A 20,568-nucleotide genomic window follows, 5' to 3' on the forward strand; every position below is an offset into this window, starting at 1 on the left:
GTACAGAAGAGGGACTAGAACTTGAGTAGATACACTGTACGTACATGGTAGCATTGAAAAAGGATCACGGATCACGGATCACGGATCATGCCACCCTCCACCCACGTGAAGCCGGATATTGACCCAAATCACCCGCCGTCGATTCCCCGCAGGACGAGCTCCAGTGGCCTCCTCTCTCCACAACAACATCCCCACCGCTCACCCACAAAACCCTTGCAACCTTGCATCTCCTCCACGTTTTGGAGCCGGCCCAGCAGATCAACAACCCGTTCCGCCTTTTCGGGGTTGAGGGAGGGAAGCCGTCGACACATTGGCTGGATGAATCCGCGTCCCTATTTTGCCGGTTTTCCCACACGCCGCTGCGAGGATCCCCCTCACCCCAGACTTGATTAGGGTGGGCACAGACTTCTCGCGCCATCTTGGGCCAGGATCAACGTTAATTTTCGAGCCTAAGTGATGGGTACCTTTGTTTTTCGCTTAGTCGGAAGCTTTGCTATCGTTCGTGGGGTTTTGTGGGAGACCAAAGAGAGCGCAATGGGAGGGTGCAAGGCCATGCTGAGGCCATCACGGACGACGATGAAATTGGCATCAGTAGTTGGCACTTGGACCACGGCCATCCCAGGATGCAGTACTTCGTACATCGACCATTGCATTGTAGCTGGCTGGATCTTGATGCCGACAAAGTTCCGTCCTTCGACCTGCCTGCGCTGCAACGCAACGCTCCATGCCCACTGACCAAAGCGGCTGAGCTTCAATATCCCTTGGGGGCCAAGTTAGGTTCTAACGGCCCCGAGCTGACGGGTCCAGGAGCTGCGGGCCACGTTTGCGGATCTTGGCAACCCCTTGAACGACGTCTTTCACAGGTTGGTTACATGTATATCCCGAATCACAGGCGTTGTAGCTCTCTAACTGCTCTAGCCGCCGGATGACCTCTCACGGTACATCTCCAGGTACTCGACGACGAGCGTCCACGAGACCGCACCCCGGTCACAAATGGACTTATCCTAGCCGAGATCTACTTCTCTCCAGGGTCCTGCCCTGAGCATGAGCGCCGGTGAACCACACGACATGACACCCTGCTGTAGTCTCACGAGGGGCCGTCGACAGTCAAACTCCCCAACCCGCCTTTCCGCCCCCGGTTGCAAGACGCCTACCATCCCGGTTCGGGACTCTCCCCGCCATGTCCGATGCATCCCCCACACCATTCCCGTCGGTTGAAATGCACCATGGGAGCTCTGTGGTGGTCAGACGTAGCTCCAGAGCAGAGCTCACGCTCCCAGGAACAATATAAGTGGAACGGATATCCCCTTGACGCTGTGCCTTTCACTTCGTCAATCTCCATCCACGAGACTGCCCTCCAGCCAATTCCTCACTCGGGCCTCCTTCTTATCTTCTTTATCACAACTTCACCCCGCAATCAACCGATCAATTGCGCACCGCAATGGCGTTGCCCAAGTTTCTGACGCCCATCGGTGACCGGCGCGGCGTGCACAGCTCCAACGGGCAAACCAACCTCGATGCCGCCCGCGACACTGCCCCCAGGTTCGAGAAGGTGACCTGGTACAAGGAGCCTCACTTGCGCAAGCTCTACATCCTCTCCATCTTCCTGCTGATTGCCTCGGCCACCACCGGCTACGATGGCATGATGGTCAACACGTCGCAGCAGATGGACAAGTGGAAGACGTACTTTCCCGAGGTCGAAGACAACAACAAGCTCGGAATCCTCATCAACATGTACAACATTGGTTCCATTGTCTCCTTCTTCATCGTCCCCTACATGGCCGATAACCTGGGCCGAAAGCCCACCATTATGATCGGCTGTGTCATCATGATTACCGGTGCCCTGATTTCCACCTTCTGCAACGGCTATGGAAGTGAGTTTTGCCATGTCTGGCATCCGCATACAGACGCCGGGCTTGGACTAACGAATTGCACTTAGTGTACATTGGCGGTCGATTTATTCTCGGTTTCGGCAACTCGCTAGCCCAGATGTCATCTCCCATGCTTCTGACTGAGATCTGCCACCCTCAGCACCGTGGTCCTCTCACTGCTGTTTACAACTGTCTCTGGAATTTGGGCTCCTTGAGTAAGTTGAAATAGTGCCTCGAGCGTCGCATTTGAATCGCCGGCTAACTCGTACAAAAGTTGTTTCCGTTGTTGGTTGGGGAACTGCTTCCATCAACAACAACTGGTCATGGCGATCCATCACCTTCATCCAGGCCGTCCCCTCCATCATCCAGCTCGCCGGTATCTGGTGGGTCCCCGAGTCCCCTCGATTCCTCGTCAACAAGGACAAGTCCGAGGAGGCCCTCGCCATGCTCGCCAAGCACCACGCCGGTGGCGACGTGAACAACGCGACTGTCCAGTTCCAGTACCGTGAAATCAAGCAGACCATTGAGGCCGACAAGTCAGCCCGCAGGGCTACCAGCTATGCCGACTTCCTCAAGACCAAGGGTAACCGATGGAGGCTCGCCATTATCATTTCCCTGGGTATCATCTCGCAGTACTCTGGAAATGCTCTGTTCTCCAACTACATCGATATCATCTACACCGGTGCTGGTATCAAAGAGCAGAACAAGAAGCTCGCTGTAAGTGGCATATTTTTAACCGTTGCTTGAATCACGATGCTGATCATTTCTCTTTTGTAGCTCTCTGCCGGAAAGACGATCATGGATTTGTCCATTGCCATTGGAGCCGCCCTCACTGTCGATAGGATTGGTCGCCGTCCGCTGTTCCTGGTTGCCATCTCCGGTATGGTCGCCTCTTTCGTCCTCTGGACCATCGTTGGTGCCATCTACGAGAACTCTGCCGTTCCCACTCCCCCCACTGCGGACGAGCCCAAGGGTGGCATCAAGTACACCAACGTGGGTTCCGGCTACGCCCAGATCGCCTTTGTCTGGCTATTCGGTATTTTCTACGATATTGGTTTCTCCGGTCTGCTCGTTGCCTACGCCCTCGAGGTCCTCCCCTTCCATCTCCGTGCCAAGGGAATGACTATTATGAACATTACCGTCCAGGCTATCCTTGCCATTGGAAAGTAAGTCTTGCCCCTGACACCTCATTCTCATTGCAACGCAAAACACTAACATGGGACCAGCCAAACCAACAAGGTCGCCTGGGATCACCTCCCCAAGCACTGGCACTTCATGCTCTTCTACACTCTTTGGGACGCCGTTGAGTTCATCTTCGTCTGGTTCTTCTACGTCGAGACCAAGGGCCCCACCCTGGAGGAGATTGCAAAGATCTTTGACGGCGACGACGCCGTGGTCGAGCACATCGATCTCGCCCAGGTCGAGAAGGAAGTTCACCTTGGCCGACACGAGGAGGACATCAACTTGTCCCACATGCACAGCGAGAAGACGGCAGCCTAAACCCGTTGCCACCTACTTGTTGCAGTTATGCGAATGCGTTGATTGTCGAATGCTGCCCTGTTCATGTTGATCATCTCAGATGCCCTAAGGGCCACAGCGTTAATGGAGGATGATACCACTGAGGAGAAACTGAAAATACCTATTTGATACAATCGTTTAGTCCTATACCACGAGGTAGCAGAATATGCTGCTTAAATTACCACTGTTTTACTCTTCTTCCGATACATTTGTCCATTCCAATGCGCCTCGACGTCGATATCTTAGGAACCGAATAACGGCGTGTAAATTAGAGAATAACACATAAGCTTTTACCATACACGAAGTGTTGGATTTCATAACGTCCTTGGCGTTAGGATTCCAGGGCACCGGACGCCAAGGCAGAGTCGTGTAACGCAACGTGTCTGATCCCCCGACCTGCAGTCATAGATTGTGCTGTCACCCAAGCAATCACATACGACCATAGCTCTTAGAAAATACGGGATCCCGTCCGCTCTCCCTTAGTCAAGCTGAGAAGCGGCGAATTAGTACTCGGGTCGGTGACGACCGGGGAATCCTCGCTGTTGTATGTTTTTTTTTTGTGGATTTTACATTTATGGCATAGGGTAGCGGGCCTGGCGAGGAAAACATCGTCAACATGTTGTTTATAGCAACTCAACCAACATCCCTTTCGCTTCGTCTACTATTCATATTCAGATGAGCAATCGACTCTTTTCGTCATGTTTAGGCATTCTAGCGGCCTAGAACTGAGTATGGCAGAGTTTTGCCTAAAACTGATATCGCTTAGGAAGGCACAAATACCAGCCACTGACGTCGGTGTATCAAGCATCCAGACTAGGATTGTTTAACCGAGAATCCAGCATGGAAAAGCAGGGTTTCTAGTTTCTAATATTGGGTGCGGACGACTCGACTCGCGTGTTGCTTTCATATGGATATCATCCCTATGTATTGTTCAAGGGCGTTTTCGTAGCACTAACAGCTCGAGGACCGTCGACTGTTTGGCTCGGCGAGCAACTGAAAGGTCACAGGAACATGAGAGAAGCGGTTTTCCCCCCCCTGCAATGCAGTCTATCGTGCGAACCAGCAGTAGAGCTTGGTGAATACCGGGGTTTTCTCCAGGGTCGTATGGAGTCTAGCGACCCGCCTCCGTAGTCAGTGCGGGAAAAGCCAGAGAGCGAGGGACAAAGTTCGATAGATAGAGATTTGGTGGGCAGGTTCGAGCTTTCTACGCCTTAGGCAAACCATAATTTTTGTGGATTCGTTCCAAATTTGACACAGCTTATTCCATTTTACTCTGTGTCATCTATCCAGTTTCTTTTGCTAGTGTACTGGGGCAACATGCCCCGGCATTTGTTACGAAAATGGTCGGGACAGATGAGATTGTGGGACGTAATGTAGATCAAAGAAAGGATGAACTCAGCTGAATACAACCCATTCTATCACATTCTATTATCTGATCATTTGTTGCTGGTCAATAGCGTGATACCACCCGATTTTCCACTTCGCCTACTGAGATACATGAGTGAGACACCTAGATCAATGAGAAACAGCGTAGTTTTGGCGTTCTCACGTACCCTGAGCCTAATGTCACCCCCTCAATTTTCGGCTAAGCTGCGAATGATCATGATGTTTGGCGTCGTGGCTGACACATTCCCAAGAGCTGATCGAGACTCAGTCAATGGAACGAATCTTGGTGTAACTTCAAATCAGGAATGAAGGAGTCTTTTCTACTTCAAACGCCATGCCATCTTTCCGCTATGTCGTGAGGCCCAGTCAGCAGGTCAGGTCGTCGCAAAGGAGAACCAACCACAGGCGAAGGACTACACGGGTAAATGTTCGGGCATCTGTGATAGTCGGGTGGCTGGAGTCATGTCGTTGCCTAATGCCACCAATCTGACGAGAGATTTGAACTTTGTGATGCCGTGTACAATTTGTCTGAACCAGTTGCTTGGCTTTGGATGCGAGGTGGATTGTCGCTTTGGAGAACCGAGATATTGACCGTCTCTGTCTCTCAATGGTTGTGTGATAATTGGTGTCTTGCCATACCCTACGTGTGACATAGACCCAATATTTGAGCTGAATAGTCATCGGTGGAAAGAATCGGCCACGAGGGATGAAAACGAACTAGTATAAGAGGTCGAGGTCATCTAGCTGAAGAGCGTCTCCGAGTTGTTAGCAGTCACAAAAATACAAAGAAGCATCAAGCACACACCTTTAGCACCTTTTGCACCTCCATTCCAACCACAATGAAGTTCACTAGCGCCTCAGCCATTATCATCAACATCCTGGCAACCACTAGCTGGGCCACTCCCACTCCTGTCTCTGAATCCATCTCGCCCTCGAGGACCTCGGATCTCGTGTGGTTGGCCTCTGAAACCGCTGGGTGCGGAGCCGCTGGATCCTGCCATGGATTTGGAGGAGGGGATCTTTGTAACGACCGCGTGTGTTTCGCTCTTCTGACCTCGTTATTTTGTGAGCTGACGTACTGACGCTGTTGATTTGTGATTTAGTGTCAGCATTGTTCAGGACCCTCGGGGTCATACACTCGGGGAGCGTGCTGCGGGCCCGCATGGCAGTAAGTCTGATACCTACTTGGAGGTTTTGTTGACTCTGGTGATGTGAGCTAATGTACGGTGTTTTAAGAGCGTGCTGCTGCTACTATTCGTAGAATTCCTGTCGAATAGTTCCTCACGGAGAGGAGCTTGAGTGAAACATGAGTTTGACGTGGGTGGCCTGATAGGGGCTCGTTATAAAGGAAAGCAAGCATCCGAGGGGTCTACTTAAATTGAAATGAAGTTTCGATGATTCATGGGGTGACTCACTGTGTGTTTCTAGTCGTCATTATGATTCTTGCCTATGCAGACCTATAAACTCGTTTTGTAATCCATCACCCTCTCCATAGTACAGCTAGTATACGAACGAGACTTGGAGTGGCCGTTATAGGCATAGTGAGCCAAGGCGCTATCGATGCCCAATATTACCAGCTTGGCGGGTCGGTCCGCCTCGAGCCCCACGTGTGACTGCTGATATCCCGTCATCCCTCGCTCGATATCCATCTCTGCGGACCATACGCTCTCCGCAGTTGACAGGGAGCCTAGTTGACGGGGAATCCAGTTGACAAGGAACCCCGGCCATTTCTCGTCAGCATGGATGTGGGCTTTGGCGGGCCTTCGCCTGCGAAGAAAGGTGGCTTCGATGCAACATATCTGGTCGATCTGCTCCACTTCCTGAAGAACACTCCCTCCGATTCCAAAGCCGACAACATCAAATCCGCCCTTGAAGCTTTGGCAAGTAGGCGCCCTGACATGCAGACATAGACAGGGCATCGGCGAAACCGACCATCGACACCATTTCTATACTCTATCATCACGCGCTCATGTGCCAGATCTTACAGACAAAACCTGCGGAATATCAGGACGTAATGACACTACTCTTGGACATTGGAAATATGTTCAAGGATCCAAAGTCGACTCTGGAGACTGTTGGAATATGAAAACAGCACCTTGACGGGGATTGGACACCTGCCGATATTATCGCAACACTGAACTCTCGAGATACCACCGAACAAACACTCCATCGACTGACAAAGAGGTTTGAATTGAGCCCAGGGGAACTCGGATACTTCACCGCCCCGGGCGCCACGGTTGAACTCGACCCCAAAGCACCCTCTTTGTCGAGCCTCTCCACACTAGCAAGCTATACGAAACTACACGACTCAACTGCAGCAGGTCATGACGATCTCATCAGTTTGTTTCGATGGCTGACGAACCCGACTGGAGACTCAACCCCTGCGTCGTGGCTTGCTGCCTTCACTCGTTGGCCTGAGCCGAAATGTTCGCTGATGTTGAACACCAAATATCACGGATTCAGGTCTAACGAATTAATTACGAGGATTAATAGTGTCCAAGAACTCTCCTCTTTGCATTCTGTATTTGATCTGTGCGACAAGGTCGATCGGACCCGCGAGCTCCCGCTGGAGATGGGTTCGGGTGTACCGGCCTCTCATATCGACCATAAGAAATGGAGGTCGATGCAGATGAGACACAGTCTCTCTTGACTTTAGTAGCAGGGTTCCAACCCGTAGCCTGGCGCTATCAAGGATAGTCCAGGTCTGTGGAGGAATATAGTGCTGAGTGGCTGCATGTTCCCGCGACCTCGCCTTTGCGGAGACATGTTGGGACGGGGCACTGTGTGAGAATCGATGTGCATCCATTCATTCCGGTCTCAAGCCTCATTCTTAAAAAATGGGTTAAATAAACTTTGTCGCCTGGCCCGGTGTAGATTTGGGTTCATTCTGCATACCTCGACGACAGTGCAACCGTGTAGTCAGATACTTTCGTGGCTCAAGATGCATGTTGGCCCGAAGGATCATGACGTTGGTAGAAGGCGGTCAGGCATTACCGTCCTGTGATTCCGAAGCGCGTGTCAGAGAAGGCAGTAAGACTGCTGAGAAGGCACTGAGTTCCTGTAACCATGAGGCGTTCGTCTCTCCAATTGATGGGACTGCTAGCGGAACTTCGTGTGCATGCCATCAATCAATCTGTGGTGGATGGTGGGGTGGAGATGGCCAAGAAAACCCCCTGTCATTGATCATCGTTCCATCCTCCAATGCGACGTCGGCTGGGTCCGGATTCAAGTGCCATCTCCGATTCGTAGCAGGTTCATAGAGACGTGTAAGTCGATATTGACGCTGTAAGATCTTCTTGATTTTAATTTGCGTGGTACCTCGGAACACCGCGAGGTAATGTGATATACATGGCTCCTCATCTTGCGAATCGTACACTCATCTACTACCCAAAACCAGTCCCAAGCTCCATCCTAGATCAAGTCGCTTTGCCGACAGACCCCATCCTCCAGAGTACTCCTTAAACGCCGTGCATGTGATGTAATATGTGCAAGATAAACAACGCGACATGCTGCGTCCCAGACGCATTACAGTCGCATTTTTCCCTTTCCTGTTTTCTCAAGATGCCTTTGATTCATCCTCGGGGGACCACAGCATCGGGCCGGCGCAGATATTTTCTCGTGCATATGCGCGGTATCGTTCCAGTACGTCGGTCTTCTCCATGCCTCCGCGTTGACTGCCGAAGCTGTAGTGAACAGCGAGGCCTCGGCCATCGGCAACGGCGTCTGTGACAGAGGTTAGCAGGTATGTCGTTTTGTCAATTGGATGCGTGGAGGCAACTTACGACGTCCGAGTTGCCGAGCCATGGTGCATGAGAAGTGGTTCTCGTCATCGGCCTCAATAGGCTTGGCGATGTTGATATCACGGCCCATCATTGCCACAAACTGAATACCCATGCGGTCATATTGGAAGTCCCAGGTGCCAAACTTGTACTGCCACAGCTCATCCTTCTCGAGGTTCTCCAGGAAGCTGTAGTGCTCCTGGGCCCCAATCTTCCATTGAGTCCACCCACGGCCGTAAGCATTGTACTCGGTCTCCTTGATAGGAGTACCGTCGAGGATGTGGTCCTTTTTCCGGTTGAGGGGCAACCAGCGGTGCAATCCTCCCTCGGAGGGCTCCCATTTTTCAAGGTCGAACTCATTGGGACGCTTCCAATACGGGAGTTTCGAAGGGCGCCAGTCCATGCTGGAGTTGACGACGGGTGAGAGGCGGCCAACTTCTGGGAGGTAGGGTTTGACAGCGTCGAGGTTCCAGTGAATCCAGCTGAGAAGGGGTTGGTTGACAATGTTGGCAGAGACGATGTAGTATTCAGGGTGGTCGAGCTTTTTCTGGACGATTGAGGGAATGACGCTGTCCTCCATGAAGACCTTCGAGGGTCAGCGATGGTAATCATCAGATGGGTGGACGGCTTACAATATCGTCGTCAATCTTGATGTACAAAACATCATCCTCAATGCGATCATATGAGTTGCCAAAACCACTGGAAAACTGGTCGTCGTCGGCCATCTCGATATGCCACGTCTCATAGGCAGGCTCACTCTCCGTCAAACGATGCAGAAGATCGAGATCGAGGGCCTCACTAGTGCGCTCGACAAAAATGACGCCGTCTAGCATGCCGCCATTCTTGATGAGGTTTCGCTACAGGGAAAGGCAAGTGTTAGCGTTTCTATGTGACTATTGATTGCCTCGTAGTCAAGAGGTGGGCTACGGCGAGGTCAAGGGATGGAGTGTACCTTCAGGTAGCAATCCAAGATGGAGACGGGTTGACGACGACCGAAAAAGACCAGGGCCATGATCTTTCTGATGTTTTTGGGCCTCTTGTAGTCCCACACGCTGGGCAGCAGATGACCCTTGGAGGACCAGAATCGCTCTTTTGTCTTGTGGCCACCATCTTGGACGGGCGCGGTTTCGTTCTTGTCGTCTTTGTTGTCGTCGATTTCCTGCTTCTGGTCTTTCTGGTCTTTCTGGTCTTTCTGGTCTTTCTGGTCCTGCTTCTGATCTTGCGTCTGGTCCTGCTTCTGGTCTTGATTTTGGTCCGGCTTCTGATCTTTCTGGCCCTGTGAGGTCTCCTTGGCAGCTTCAGGGATGGTCGTGGTAGGGCTGTTGTTTGGCTTGGCGTTTCCAAGGGTGGATGAAACGAGGCCAGTCACGTTATCTTGCTGGTGCCAGAGCAGGACGGTGAGGAGCATCATCAAGGCGACGCTGGCGATGATGTGTTTCCGCGACAAGTTCGGCATTGTGGCGGTTGTGAATACCAGGGAGACAAGAGAGTATGGCGAGGAGGATGGCGGGGAGAAAGGGAGACCCGGTGGAGGAGTACAGCCAGGAAATCTAGTCAAAGAGTCCCTCGGCGGTTAGTTGCTGGCGGTTGGATTTCAGACGTTGACCGTGGGAGGCTTTGAAGGTTGTGGGAGTGAATCCCTGAGATCGGACGTGCGGCGGTGATGGGATCGCAGGACCGTGGGACCGTGACCGTGACCGTGGGGAAGGGAAGGAAGGACTGGCATGCATACGTCGCAGGCTGGCGCAGCAGGTGCCAGACAGGCGGGTATTAAAGGATGCATCGATGGTGGAGGAGACCAATGGTCCGGCCGACCCCTAGAATGGACCGGAGGGAGTCTAGACTCCAATAACTCTGGATGCGGCACTCCGTACGAGACATTGGAAGGGAGGAGGTACGAGTTAGTAGGACGGATCAGGCAATGTCTGAGCCGGGAGTTGGGTGCGGATTGGCCGGTCCGTACCTGGAAATGGGTAAAGGTGGGTACCCACTGTAATCCCCTGTAATCCCCTGTGATCCCTTGTGATCCCAACTGTGCCGGCTGCCCTTCAGGGAAGTCTAGTTGGGCGATGGTACCCTGAACCGCTATCTTCCATCAAGCCCCTGTCCCCTTTACCACTGGAATCCATGCCAATACGAACTTTAGCATGGCCGGGGTGCAAGTGTCGGAGCCGTGCAGCCGACGGGCAATGGGCCGAGACGCAGCACACACACGAACCAACCACAAGCCAGGGAACACTAACTAACACCAAACCGACACACCAATACCAGCGCCAGCGCCAGCGCCAACACCACCAGCACCGAGATGGATGCAGGGATTCAGCACGAAGAAGCAGCATGAGTTTGAATTGGGGAATGGAGAGTCCCTTGTCGCGGGGATTCATCCTTGGCAGTACGGAGTATCTTGCAGGCAGCTGCAAGGTCTTGTCGCCTTATCATCCCATCTCGTCCTGTCAGCTTGTCAGCTTGTCCTGTCTCGCCTCGTCTCTTCTCTTCTCGTCCTGTCTTGTCTTGAGCAAATCACAACCTGCTCACTGCTTCCGATGGGTATTTGGTGGACGCGCCATGGCTGAGACATCCAGTGTGCGTGATCGATGCAACGCGACGTGCCGCTCAGATCCCGCCGTCTAAATGGCGTAGAATCTTCTACTAATTCTCCGTTTCCCCTGTGGCGGCGACGCCTCAACGGAAGTAGCAATTACGACAGCACTGCATCCCCAGATCCACTCGTAAGGCTCTTTCTCGTATTCTGGCCCAGGCCAGGAGAGTGCGCAGTCTATTTTACACCCAGTTTGGGATGTCCGTGTCTTACGCATTTTTACGGCATGCGGCACATTCTTCCCGCAGACATTTCGCACCACACCGCCCCTTTACTACAGCTGTATCTCCTCTTGCACCAAGCTGACACGAAAATAACTGGCGTACTGTCAAAAGCTTACCTTATTTTTATCTTGGTGTGGCCCTATTCCCATCGCGATACGTGGCCCGAAATTGGCCCTTTTTCCCGTCGCACGATCGACTACCTTTTGAGTTGACGCCAGCCACGCGACACATCGGCTACACCAGATTGGCCATATCGCGAGCCACGACAATAGCCAATATTTGCCCCCCCCCCCCCCCCCCCCTGTAGGTGGGGCAGTACCTCGTACTTCGTAACTTTTGCTGGATAATTGCCGTCCGAATGATTGCAGTGACAATGGCGCGATCTAAGCCACCAACCACATCCAGCCAATCTCTGGTCCGTTCACTCGTTACTCTCCAATAGTTCGACGACCAATGCCCTGTACGAAGTACTATGCACAGTCTGGACTAGTCTGATGTCAAGCGCAGGAACAGCCGAGCGCCTGGGTCGCATGGCAACTTGGCAAGCACCGAGAACCCGAACGAACTCGCGCCCTGAATAGTCATGGTAGGTTGAGAATGGGAACCAATGCCATGCTCTTCTCTATGCGCTGGTGAATCATGAGACGAAGTACCGACCCTCGTAATTAACTCTAAGGCACGAGCCACAGTCTATCACTCAATTCCACATGCATGAGACAGTTTTGTAATCATTGAATAACTAAAAGGAAACCCCCGTCTCATTAATACTATCCCTACCGGCCCCCTTATCTATTAATTGCCCAGCTTTTCCAACAACTATGTCGTACAAGCCTTGTACATCAAATGGCTCTTCCAATATTGGCCGTTCCCCCGCATTAGTGCCCTCCACTGTAGACAAATCCTCCATTACCGTATATGTCATCCTCTCCTCCTCAATAAGTAGTGTCAATGTGTCAATCTTTTCCTCCTTCACGTCCCACATCCGAAATCACCATCGAATGGACCGAGGGGCTCGTGGCTGCCGAGCCCGGATGTTGCGGCTGCTCACCGGGTGCTCCACCCCCTCGGTCATCGTCGCCGTCCCGGTACTCTCCGGGGCGGCACCTCCGTCCGGCCCCACAGTCATAACCACTGTGTTATAAACAGTGGAAATGCTGGTGGAGACCGAAATCGGAGAGCAATCCGTCTCCGTGGCCCCCGATTCCTCCGTGACCGTCAAAATGGACACCTCGGGGAGCTCGTAGTCGTTCTTGCCATGGCAAGGCAGTCCGCTCAGCTTCTTCTTGCAGGTCGACTTGCCAGTCTCAATGTTGATAATGATAATCTCAACATCGGGCTGGCCGTAGGAATCTGTCACCGTAGTCGTAATCGTCTTGTATTCCTGCTTGGTTACAGTCTGAGTCTGTGCGGGTGCAGTGATCGTAGCTGTGCGGTACACCTCGACAGTCTTGGTTGTCTTCTCGCCACCTTCCAGCGTGATTGTCTGAACACTCGGCTCAGGCTTGACGACGACGGTGTAAGGCTTGCCGTCCTCGTGGATTGTCTTGGTGACAACGCGGTCATTAGAGTCTCCGATTGTGACGGTGTAATACTTGTCGCCTTCACGGATTGTCTTAGTGACAACGCGGTCGTCGGAGTCTCCAACCGTGACGGTGTAATATTTGTCGCCGTCGTGGATTGTCTTGGTAACAACGTGGTCATCAGAGTCCCCAATTGTGACAGTGTAGTATTTGTCGCCGTCGTGGATTGTCTTGGTAACAACATGATCACCTGAGCCGCCGATTGGAACCGTGTAATATTTGTCGCCTTCGCGGATCGTCTTGGTAACAACGCGATCACTTGAGCCTCCCATTGGAACAGTGTAGTATTTGCCGCCGTCGTGAATTGTCTTAGTAACAATGCCGTCGTCCGAGTTTCCGATTGTGACCGTGTGATAATTATCGCCATCCTTGATTGTCTTGGTGTAAACACGTTCATTTGAGTGTCCGATCGTGATCGTATGAACCTTGTTCGACTCCTTGGCGTTCTCAAGAGTCACCGTCTTAACTTGTTCGTCGTCGTCGCCGACTGTGATTGTGACAACATGATCACGCACCATTTCCTTGTCGTTACCAATTGTGACCGTCTTGTAATGCTCCTCGTGGTGGGTCTGCAAAGGATCCGCAGGAATTGTTACCTTTTTGGTCACGGTATATTGCTCAGTTTGGGTGATGTAGACAGTTTTTCCAGGCTGAGTAATGGTGTGCTCAATCGTGATCGTCTCCTTGGATGGATACCCAGCGGGTTCCGTGACCGTGACTGTGTGAGCTGTTCCAGCAGGCTCACTGATTGTCACGGTCTTAGCAGTGTCGTCCGGCGCACCAGGCGACGGACAAGGGCAGCACTCCTCAGCTTGATGCCGAGCGTGTAGCCAGTCAAAACGAGCCTGAGCCAATGGCGCCATGGCCAACGCGGCCCAGGGTGCGAATCGAAGCATGATGGATTGGGGTAAGTCGATTACTCGAACAAGGTGGAAATTTTAAAACGTGGGAAGAACAAAGTTGTTCAAACCCGCGGGAATGAGTTGTTGAAAAGGGTTGATAAAAAAGTAGAAGAGGGAAGACGAAAAGAAGTCAAAGGGGTTGGTGGTGAATGAAGAGGTGAGAATGGGTTGAATGAGAATGAAGTGATGATGAGAGAAAGAGAATGGGGTGGGAAGTTGGCATCTTTATATGCCTCTGTCTCCCCGTTCTCCTCTCGGGGGCCTCGATACTAGGGGAGGAGCGAAGGGGCATGACACCTTGATTGAGAGACGTTTGAGATGGAATATTGGAAATAGTGGAGGTACTGGAGATGATGGAAACCAAATCTAGGACCAAAATGAATCATAGGGAGAATGAATTGGCAATACGAAGGAGACGAGAGACCAGTCCCTTGTTAGTTGTGGGCCAGAACTGTGAGGGGGACAACCTCCTAGGTTTGAGATGATCAACCAACGGACTATTTGGCCCGCAGGGACGACAATGGGCCTAAGGCAGATCAAAGGAAGAAACATTTGCTACAAACAATAAAAATCGCGGGACTAGGGAGAAGCCAGTGGATACATATTGAGAGACAGTGGACTTCTAAGAGCTACCTAGTCCAAGAAACCGCTCAGCGCTTCTCCCTTCACAAGGGACGATGTGCTTTGCCTTGATATTGTCTCGAGACATGACAAAATAAGACAAGAAAATTAGGCAATGACCCCCAGGGACCGCACTTCTCTCACTTATCGCAAATTCAATCCTCAAGGTCACAAAGAAAAGACCTTAAGTTTCGAGTTTCACGATGTTAAGGTTACTGTTGTGCTGTGTATCCTGTCGCCTGCCATACCAGCAGTATGGTTCGAGACGCGGTCCGAGATTTACCCGATGCGCCGAGGCCACCCCACGTAGACCCACCACGTAATCTCATGAAGCTTCACGGCGCGACTGACGACGAGCATTACCATTACGAGCGTTGTACGAGCGGACGAACACCAGGCCAGTCAAGGAGTTCCTCTTTGGGAATGCTATCAAACGACCGGCACCCCATTGCCACGACTACATCAACCTAGACCCTCCCCGCCTGCTATGCGCGACCGAGCAGCCGTGGCCTAAGATGGGAGTTTGCGCATCATGCTTGGGGCGGCGCGACAGCGACGCCTACGATGAGGTGCGTGGACTAAGACACAAGGATACGACGGAGCATCCCCCTGGCTAACGATGGAGTTAGGATGAGGAGAACCGGCTCCTGTACGACGACGCCAACGGCATGCAATACGGCAGCTTTGGCGACCAAGGCTTGACAGGCGAGAACGACACCCTCGAAGTCCAGCGAGAGAACGAAGCCCTCCAGAGAGTGGTGGCCAAGACATCAAAGTTCGTACAATGGATGGTGCCCGTTGACGGGGTGTGAGGATACGCAAGACTGACTGACCTCTTTCAGCAACATGGTGGACATCTTCGAGATTGCTCCGCAAGAGAACGCTTCCCGCGGGACCTCGACGCCGTTCGCATATGCCGGCCAGGGCGCACGCCTAGCTCGATACCAGCATCTTGTCTCGAAGCTCAACACGCAAGGCGACGCGCCGGCTCCTGGCGTCAAGGTCGACTGGCTGCCAGAGGAGGAGACGATCGAAATGCAGCGTAATGGACCAGCCAGCATCAAGACCATCGACACCGACGATGGACCCCTTGTAGGGACTTTTGCCGACGCCGCCGCAGCCATGCAGTGATGATGACCATGGCATACTCCGTGGAGTTGCTTCACCAATCGGGCCACAGCAATAGCCCGTTGCCGCCATCGGGAGCCTCTTGGACATATGTATAACATTCGGGGTGGGGAGACGAGGAAGATATGGCGAGGAAGATGTGACGAGAGTTGGCTGATCGATGGCGATGGCGGTGTAGCGGAGGAACAGAGTCGATGGGCTCACGGCATCTTGATATTCGGCCTCCTTTTCTCGTTGCTTCCTCTCCCCCGGTTCCCTCATCCCTGGCATGACCTGGCAGATGATCCCCTCTGCCCGAGTCCCCGTCCAAGGTTGCCCGACGGGTCATGTCGACGAACTCTTTTTACTCACGCATATCTCATGAACAACAATAATCACAACAAACGCACAGCCAACCACCGACTTGCCTTTTCTCCACCGACGAATGGACAAAGCTTGGTGTTGGCAACGACAGGCGGGCGACGTATCTTTTCCCAGACTGGGGTCATTTCATTTATCGTTAAATTTTTTTAAAACACGTTGTCCAAAATCTCTTCTTTGATTGATGTGGGCAGGGGAAGTGGACTTGTACAAAACAGACACACCAATCGAATTTCACAGATTTTTTTTTCACTCTTGAGCTGGGTCCAGCAAGAAAAAAAATCCCACACTACCTATCCATCCATCCACACATACCACATACAGCCTGCATGGTTCTAATCCCGAAAGAGAGAGGAAAGGAACCCACCCCGGATCATCCAGGATCACCCAGCCTCGTTTAATGGCGTCTCATATTTGCATCCCTTTGAGTCCCTGTCGCCCTTTTTTGCTGGCCTGCGACTACTCATTCTCCATTAATTGCAGTGTCACAGGCCAAGCTGGCGTAGGGAGAAGACAGGGAAACAGATCAATTGAATCCTCGGACAGTCGTGCTGTCACGGAAAACACAACCGCCCACCACCACAGCCAACACGGCCCATTTAGCATCAGACACGTGCGCTGGCTCACGCCGTGGCTCGCTCGCGGTGGGGGAGGGGGCGACGCTAGACTCGTGAGAGGAAGGGAGGCGGCACTCTAGCTCTAAGCTTGCCGTCGGCCCTCGTTTTAGATTCATTTTCTCCGGCTTCGGCTCGCACCGTTGATGGCGGCGTGCATGGGTCCATCCGCTGCCCGCTGCCCGCTGCCCTGTGCAGGCCCAGGGTTTCGATGGATCCCGTCACCGTGGGAGACACAGACCCTGGGCCTGCGACCACGATCCCGCCCACTTCCCACTCACCACTTACCAAGCCTTCGGGATTTCCTGGAGGCTGGATCCCCTCTGGCAGTCCCAGGGCTGAGGGCTGGGCTATAACCCGTTACCGCGGAGCCGGTTGAGGGTGGACGGGGGGTGTGGCCACCGTCGACGGGCGAGTCCAATGGGTTGATGGGACCGGTGCTTGGGAGGTCTACGTGGCTGGTGGTTTTAGGTATGGGCCGCCGCGCTGGGCCGGACCGTGACGCTGGGGACGGGACCATCGGCCATGCCAGATCCTCCTGGCCCTGGAGATTGGGGATTGGAGATTGGAGATTGGAGAGACGGGGGCGGCCAATGTCTCGGGACCATGACCCAGAACCGTATCCTGGAGCCGTAGGTATCCTGGGAGCCGTATCCTAGAACTGTATCCTAGGACCACGGGCGGATGGGGCGCTCCCGTCGACTCGCGAGATGGGCCAGCCCAGTCCAGCCCGAGAGGCAATGGACGGAGCGTCAGCACTTCGGGGCACTACCACGCAGACTACGTAGTAGATGCGTCTGCGTCGGGGCCGAAGAGCAGGGGCCCTCAAGATGGGCAAGGTTCACGAAGCCAGGGCACCACAGCAAGGCAAGGCAGAGCACGCAGGAGGGAAAAGGCCACAAAAGAGCAAACAAGCAAATGAGCCCGCCCCAGTTTGTGTCTCTGTCATGGCGTCTTCGCTGCCACTCTGCCACTCCGTCACGGGCTCTTCTGCCAACCGACCGGGTTCCACTGCTCCGACTTTCTCTTTTCATGCCATGCCCCTCTTTGCGTGCTTGTGTCTATCTTCAGTCCCCTTGGAGAACCGCATCGGCCCCGTCCAAGAAGCCAAGACACACGAAAACAAGCAGACGCAGGCGTAGCAGACACGCAGATGCATCAGACACAGGCCGCACGCACGCACCTACCTTACGCAGCACAGGCAAGGCAAGGCAAGGCAAGGCAGACAAGCAGGCAAGGCGAGGACCCATCATGGATGCTCCCAAGCAAGAGCCACTCACACTGGCTCACTGCCTGCCAAACCCTGACGGCCCTTCTTGCTCCACCCTCACCCTTTCATCCTCTCACCCTCGACTGACAGCCTGCTTATTTGCTTGCTTGCTTGCATAATGCTCGCCCGCCATCTCCACGCCCTTCGATCCGATTCACCATCGCCGGGAATGGATTCTACGCGTACATGACAGCTGCCGAGCTCGAAGAATGAGCATGACGGAGGAAATAGCCTAGCCCTGGCGAGGCCGTTCGTCCTACCTGCCGCTTTCTATTCGGCGTGCCCGTCTCCTAGCCATTTTGGATCGTCTCGCGCCGCCCACCCGCTTCCTTTTTTGCCTCCCCCGAGTCCTCGTCACTCAGCTGGAACATGCCACTGAGAGTCACTACCGCCGGAGCCTCCTCTCAGCGCCTTGTGGCCCGGCCCAATGCTGTGCTGCCGCACCTGCATCAAGGCATCCCGTCCTCATTCGTCGACCTGGGACTCCCCCGGAGCCCCGATAAGCAAGGGATATGCCCCGTCGAATGGGTTACGGTTACGCTGCATTTGCCTTGAGGGGAAAAGCCCGACCATCCTCGGGCCATTTGTGCTGGTTTTCCTTGCCCGTTGGCCACTTTGCTACCTAACTGACTAGACTTGACTGACTCTCCTCGCTCGACGCTCTGCTTCTCCTTCCTTATCCTCGTCTTCTGCATCCCACCCCGGACCCATATAGAGATTCTGCCGTTACCGACCCGCGTCTCTTCGTGCCTAAAGGTACGTCCCAATACCAACTACCGCCGCCTCCGCCGCTCTTCTACGTCGACCACTCCGCCCCGCCAGTCTTCCATACAGGACCCCTCCTTCCACTCACCTCTCCCACTCTCCTCCAGGCTCGGCGCCGTTGATCTCCAACCGGACTTAAACCCGCCTCTCCCCCGCCGTGGAGAGGGGCAGACTCCTCCCCTCTCCCTCGTCATCGTACCGCATGTAGAAGCGGTCTTGATCATCTGGCATGGTACTAGCCCACATTCTCGCGTCCCAGCTCCGCCCACGCTACGCACACTACCCCTCATGTTATGCCGTTCTTTCGATTCGGTCAGCTCACGTTAGGGCCAGGGAGAAAGAATATTATTTCTCTTGTTGAATTCTTTTTTGGTTAGAAGAAGAGAGAGAGAGAGGCCGGAAAATATCCACAAAGGAGTGCAAGGCCTACAGAACAAGAGATGAAGAGAAGAAGAAGAAGAGAAAGAAGAAAAAAAGACACACAGAAGACATATCCCTCCCTACCCAAATCCCTTGATGCCCATCATACAAAAAAAAAATTAACAGAGGACGACCCATGCCCCAACTCTTTTGTTTTTCCCCCCTTCGGTCTCACCTCCCGCACAACTCTCGCCTCTTACAGGCCAGACAAGAAAAGGACCGAGTTCCATCGCTAAGACGTGAAGAAGAAAGAATCGGTTGAAGCACAAAAAACCTCGCCGTCTCGTTAACATCAATCCATCCATTCGCAACTCCCCCTCTCTTGCAGGGTGCGTCCTCCCTTTCCCTTTTCACCCCACCTCGTGGTCTCGTCTCGTTCTGGTTCATATTCTTGTTCTCGTTCCTGGTCGTTTGCTTGCCCTTTCCCCCCAGTTTCGTCTCATTGGGGACAAAACATGTTTCGCGACATGGGTGCCCATCTCTATCGCTCACTTGTCGAAACCTCCAGGCGTCTGTTGCGTCCTGTGAGCCGCTCCCACCCTTGCTCCCCGTGCTTGTCCCGGTACTCGATGCTCGCTGCCACTTGATACTATATTTCCATGCTTGCCATCTCTCACGATGCCATACCCATGCCGATGCTGCCGTTGCCACTGGTTGTCGTCATCACTAGAAAGAAAGAGAAGCATCTCGTTAGCCTGCAGCTTCTTCGCTTCTCTTGTCTTCCCATGATGCCCATGATGCAGCAACGCAACCCAACACTACCACCCTTTCCCCCTCCTCATTTGACCCTCCCTCCCTCCCTTCCCCCCTTTCCCCTCGCCAACAGGGGCGCACACACACTCCCACTCCCACGAGCATTATTTTTCCACGCCAAAAAATAAAATGCTCATACCTGTCCCAGCGACTGTAGCCTATGATCGTGCTCTTCCTTCATCCGATAGATCTGCCCCATCACATCGTGCATCTCGCCGCACGTCCGCTCAATGGTGGCACTCCGATTGCCCTCGCGCTGCCACCGCTGAACGTCGCGGAACATCTTATCGTACCGGCGCTGCTTCTTCTCGGTGTCGTGACAGAGCTTACACACGTCGGGCTCGGTACGGGTCTCGTAGACCAGCTTCAGGCCGCACGTCTCGCCCATCCGGTATTCCTTGTTGCACTGCTGCCGGAAATGGCCCCAGCGCCAGTAGCCGCACGCCCAGCGGGTTTGTTCGAAGTAGCACATGGTTGGGTATCGACGGCCGCGACGATGGCAGAAAGAAGAAGTCCCGAACGAGACAAGCAAGACAGAGGCAGGAGTAGCGGCACGGCAAGACAATGGGCGGGGGGCGAGATTATACAGATGGGATTCGCTTGGGTTTCGTTTCTTGGGCCGTCTCGTCCCGTTTCGCGTTGGATTCGCTTCGATTCGTTCGGTTCCGTTTCTGCACAGAGTAACAAAGCCGGGTTAGCCAACGAACCATTTCCTATTGTTCTTTTTCCATTCCTGCCGTCCCCGTCCCGCGACCTTGGAGTGTTCCGGGATCATCCC

The 20,568-nt window shown here is 53.4% G+C and overlaps 7 protein-coding genes across 7 annotated transcripts; 3 read left to right on the forward strand and 4 right to left on the reverse strand.

The window, feature by feature from the left end:
- Nucleotides 1-1,441: 1,441 nt before the first annotated feature.
- On the forward strand, nt 1,442-3,371 carry BGZ61DRAFT_483971 (general substrate transporter; the record flags this gene model as incomplete). Its single annotated transcript, XM_046249544.1, has 5 exons — nt 1,442-1,874; nt 1,940-2,086; nt 2,146-2,588; nt 2,649-3,037; nt 3,098-3,371. 5 exons carry the CDS (start codon nt 1,442-1,444, stop codon nt 3,369-3,371), a joined length of 1,686 nt encoding a protein of 561 aa, XP_046097991.1.
- A 2,128-nt stretch (nt 3,372-5,499) lies between these two features.
- Nucleotides 5,500-6,257, forward strand: BGZ61DRAFT_461487 (uncharacterized protein). The gene is made up of 3 exons (XM_046247177.1): nt 5,500-5,530; nt 5,581-5,859; nt 5,961-6,257. The coding sequence occupies exon 2, from the start codon at nt 5,615-5,617 to the stop codon at nt 5,855-5,857; it is 243 nt and encodes an 80-aa protein (XP_046097992.1). The 5' UTR covers nt 5,500-5,530; nt 5,581-5,614; the 3' UTR covers nt 5,858-5,859; nt 5,961-6,257.
- A 1,668-nt stretch (nt 6,258-7,925) lies between these two features.
- Nucleotides 7,926-10,425, reverse strand: BGZ61DRAFT_461491 (uncharacterized protein). The gene is made up of 4 exons (XM_046247178.1): nt 9,507-10,425; nt 9,187-9,411; nt 8,558-9,140; nt 7,926-8,498 (listed from the first exon to the last, which is right to left on the reverse strand). The coding sequence occupies exons 1-4, from the start codon at nt 10,008-10,010 to the stop codon at nt 8,332-8,334; spliced, it is 1,479 nt and encodes a 492-aa protein (XP_046097993.1). The 5' UTR covers nt 10,011-10,425; the 3' UTR covers nt 7,926-8,331.
- A 1,672-nt stretch (nt 10,426-12,097) lies between these two features.
- On the reverse strand, nt 12,098-14,081 carry BGZ61DRAFT_461495 (uncharacterized protein). The gene has a single exon (XM_046247179.1). It carries the CDS (start codon nt 13,851-13,853, stop codon nt 12,366-12,368), a length of 1,488 nt encoding a protein of 495 aa, XP_046097994.1. The 5' UTR covers nt 13,854-14,081; the 3' UTR covers nt 12,098-12,365.
- Nucleotides 14,082-14,995: 914 nt separating this feature from the next.
- BGZ61DRAFT_120187 (late endosomal/lysosomal adaptor and MAPK and MTOR activator-domain-containing protein) lies at nt 14,996-15,963 on the forward strand (the record flags this gene model as incomplete). Its single annotated transcript, XM_046237026.1, has 3 exons — nt 14,996-15,049; nt 15,110-15,255; nt 15,323-15,963. 3 exons carry the CDS (start codon nt 14,996-14,998, stop codon nt 15,609-15,611), a joined length of 489 nt encoding a protein of 162 aa, XP_046097995.1. The 3' UTR covers nt 15,612-15,963.
- A 667-nt stretch (nt 15,964-16,630) lies between these two features.
- On the reverse strand, nt 16,631-17,832 carry BGZ61DRAFT_483975 (uncharacterized protein; the record flags this gene model as incomplete). The annotated part of the gene is made up of 3 exons (XM_046249545.1): nt 16,631-16,830; nt 16,871-17,237; nt 17,770-17,832. The coding sequence occupies 3 exons, from the start codon at nt 17,830-17,832 to the stop codon at nt 16,631-16,633; spliced, it is 630 nt and encodes a 209-aa protein (XP_046097996.1).
- Nucleotides 17,833-19,923: 2,091 nt separating this feature from the next.
- BGZ61DRAFT_365406 (uncharacterized protein) lies at nt 19,924-20,262 on the reverse strand (the record flags this gene model as incomplete). The annotated part of the gene is made up of 1 exon (XM_046241607.1): nt 19,924-20,262. One exon carries the CDS (start codon nt 20,260-20,262, stop codon nt 19,924-19,926), a length of 339 nt encoding a protein of 112 aa, XP_046097997.1.
- Between the last annotated feature and the right edge of the window lie 306 nt (nt 20,263-20,568).

The sequence above is a fragment of the Ilyonectria robusta genome, assembly GCF_021365365.1.
Source record: "Ilyonectria robusta strain PMI_751 chromosome Unknown BGZ61scaffold_27, whole genome shotgun sequence".
Taxonomy (NCBI): Eukaryota; Fungi; Ascomycota; class Sordariomycetes; order Hypocreales; family Nectriaceae; genus Ilyonectria; species Ilyonectria robusta.

Excerpts from the sequence above, each read along its gene's own strand:
- BGZ61DRAFT_461487 (XM_046247177.1), top strand. The coding sequence starts at position 5,615 with ATGAAGTTCACTAGCGCCTCAGCCATTATCATCAACATCCTGGCAACC.
- BGZ61DRAFT_461491 (XM_046247178.1), bottom strand. The coding sequence starts at position 10,010 with ATGCCGAACTTGTCGCGGAAACACATCATCGCCAGCGTCGCCTTGATG. Across the intron at positions 9,141-9,186 it reads TCAAGATTGACGACGATATT|GTCTTCATGGAGGACAGCGT; the intron begins GTAAGCCGTCCA and ends TGACCCTCGAAG. Across the intron at positions 8,499-8,557 it reads GGCTCGGCAACTCGGACGTC|ACGCCGTTGCCGATGGCCGA; the intron begins GTAAGTTGCCTC and ends CCTCTGTCACAG.
- BGZ61DRAFT_461495 (XM_046247179.1), bottom strand. The coding sequence starts at position 13,853 with ATGCTTCGATTCGCACCCTGGGCCGCGTTGGCCATGGCGCCATTGGCT.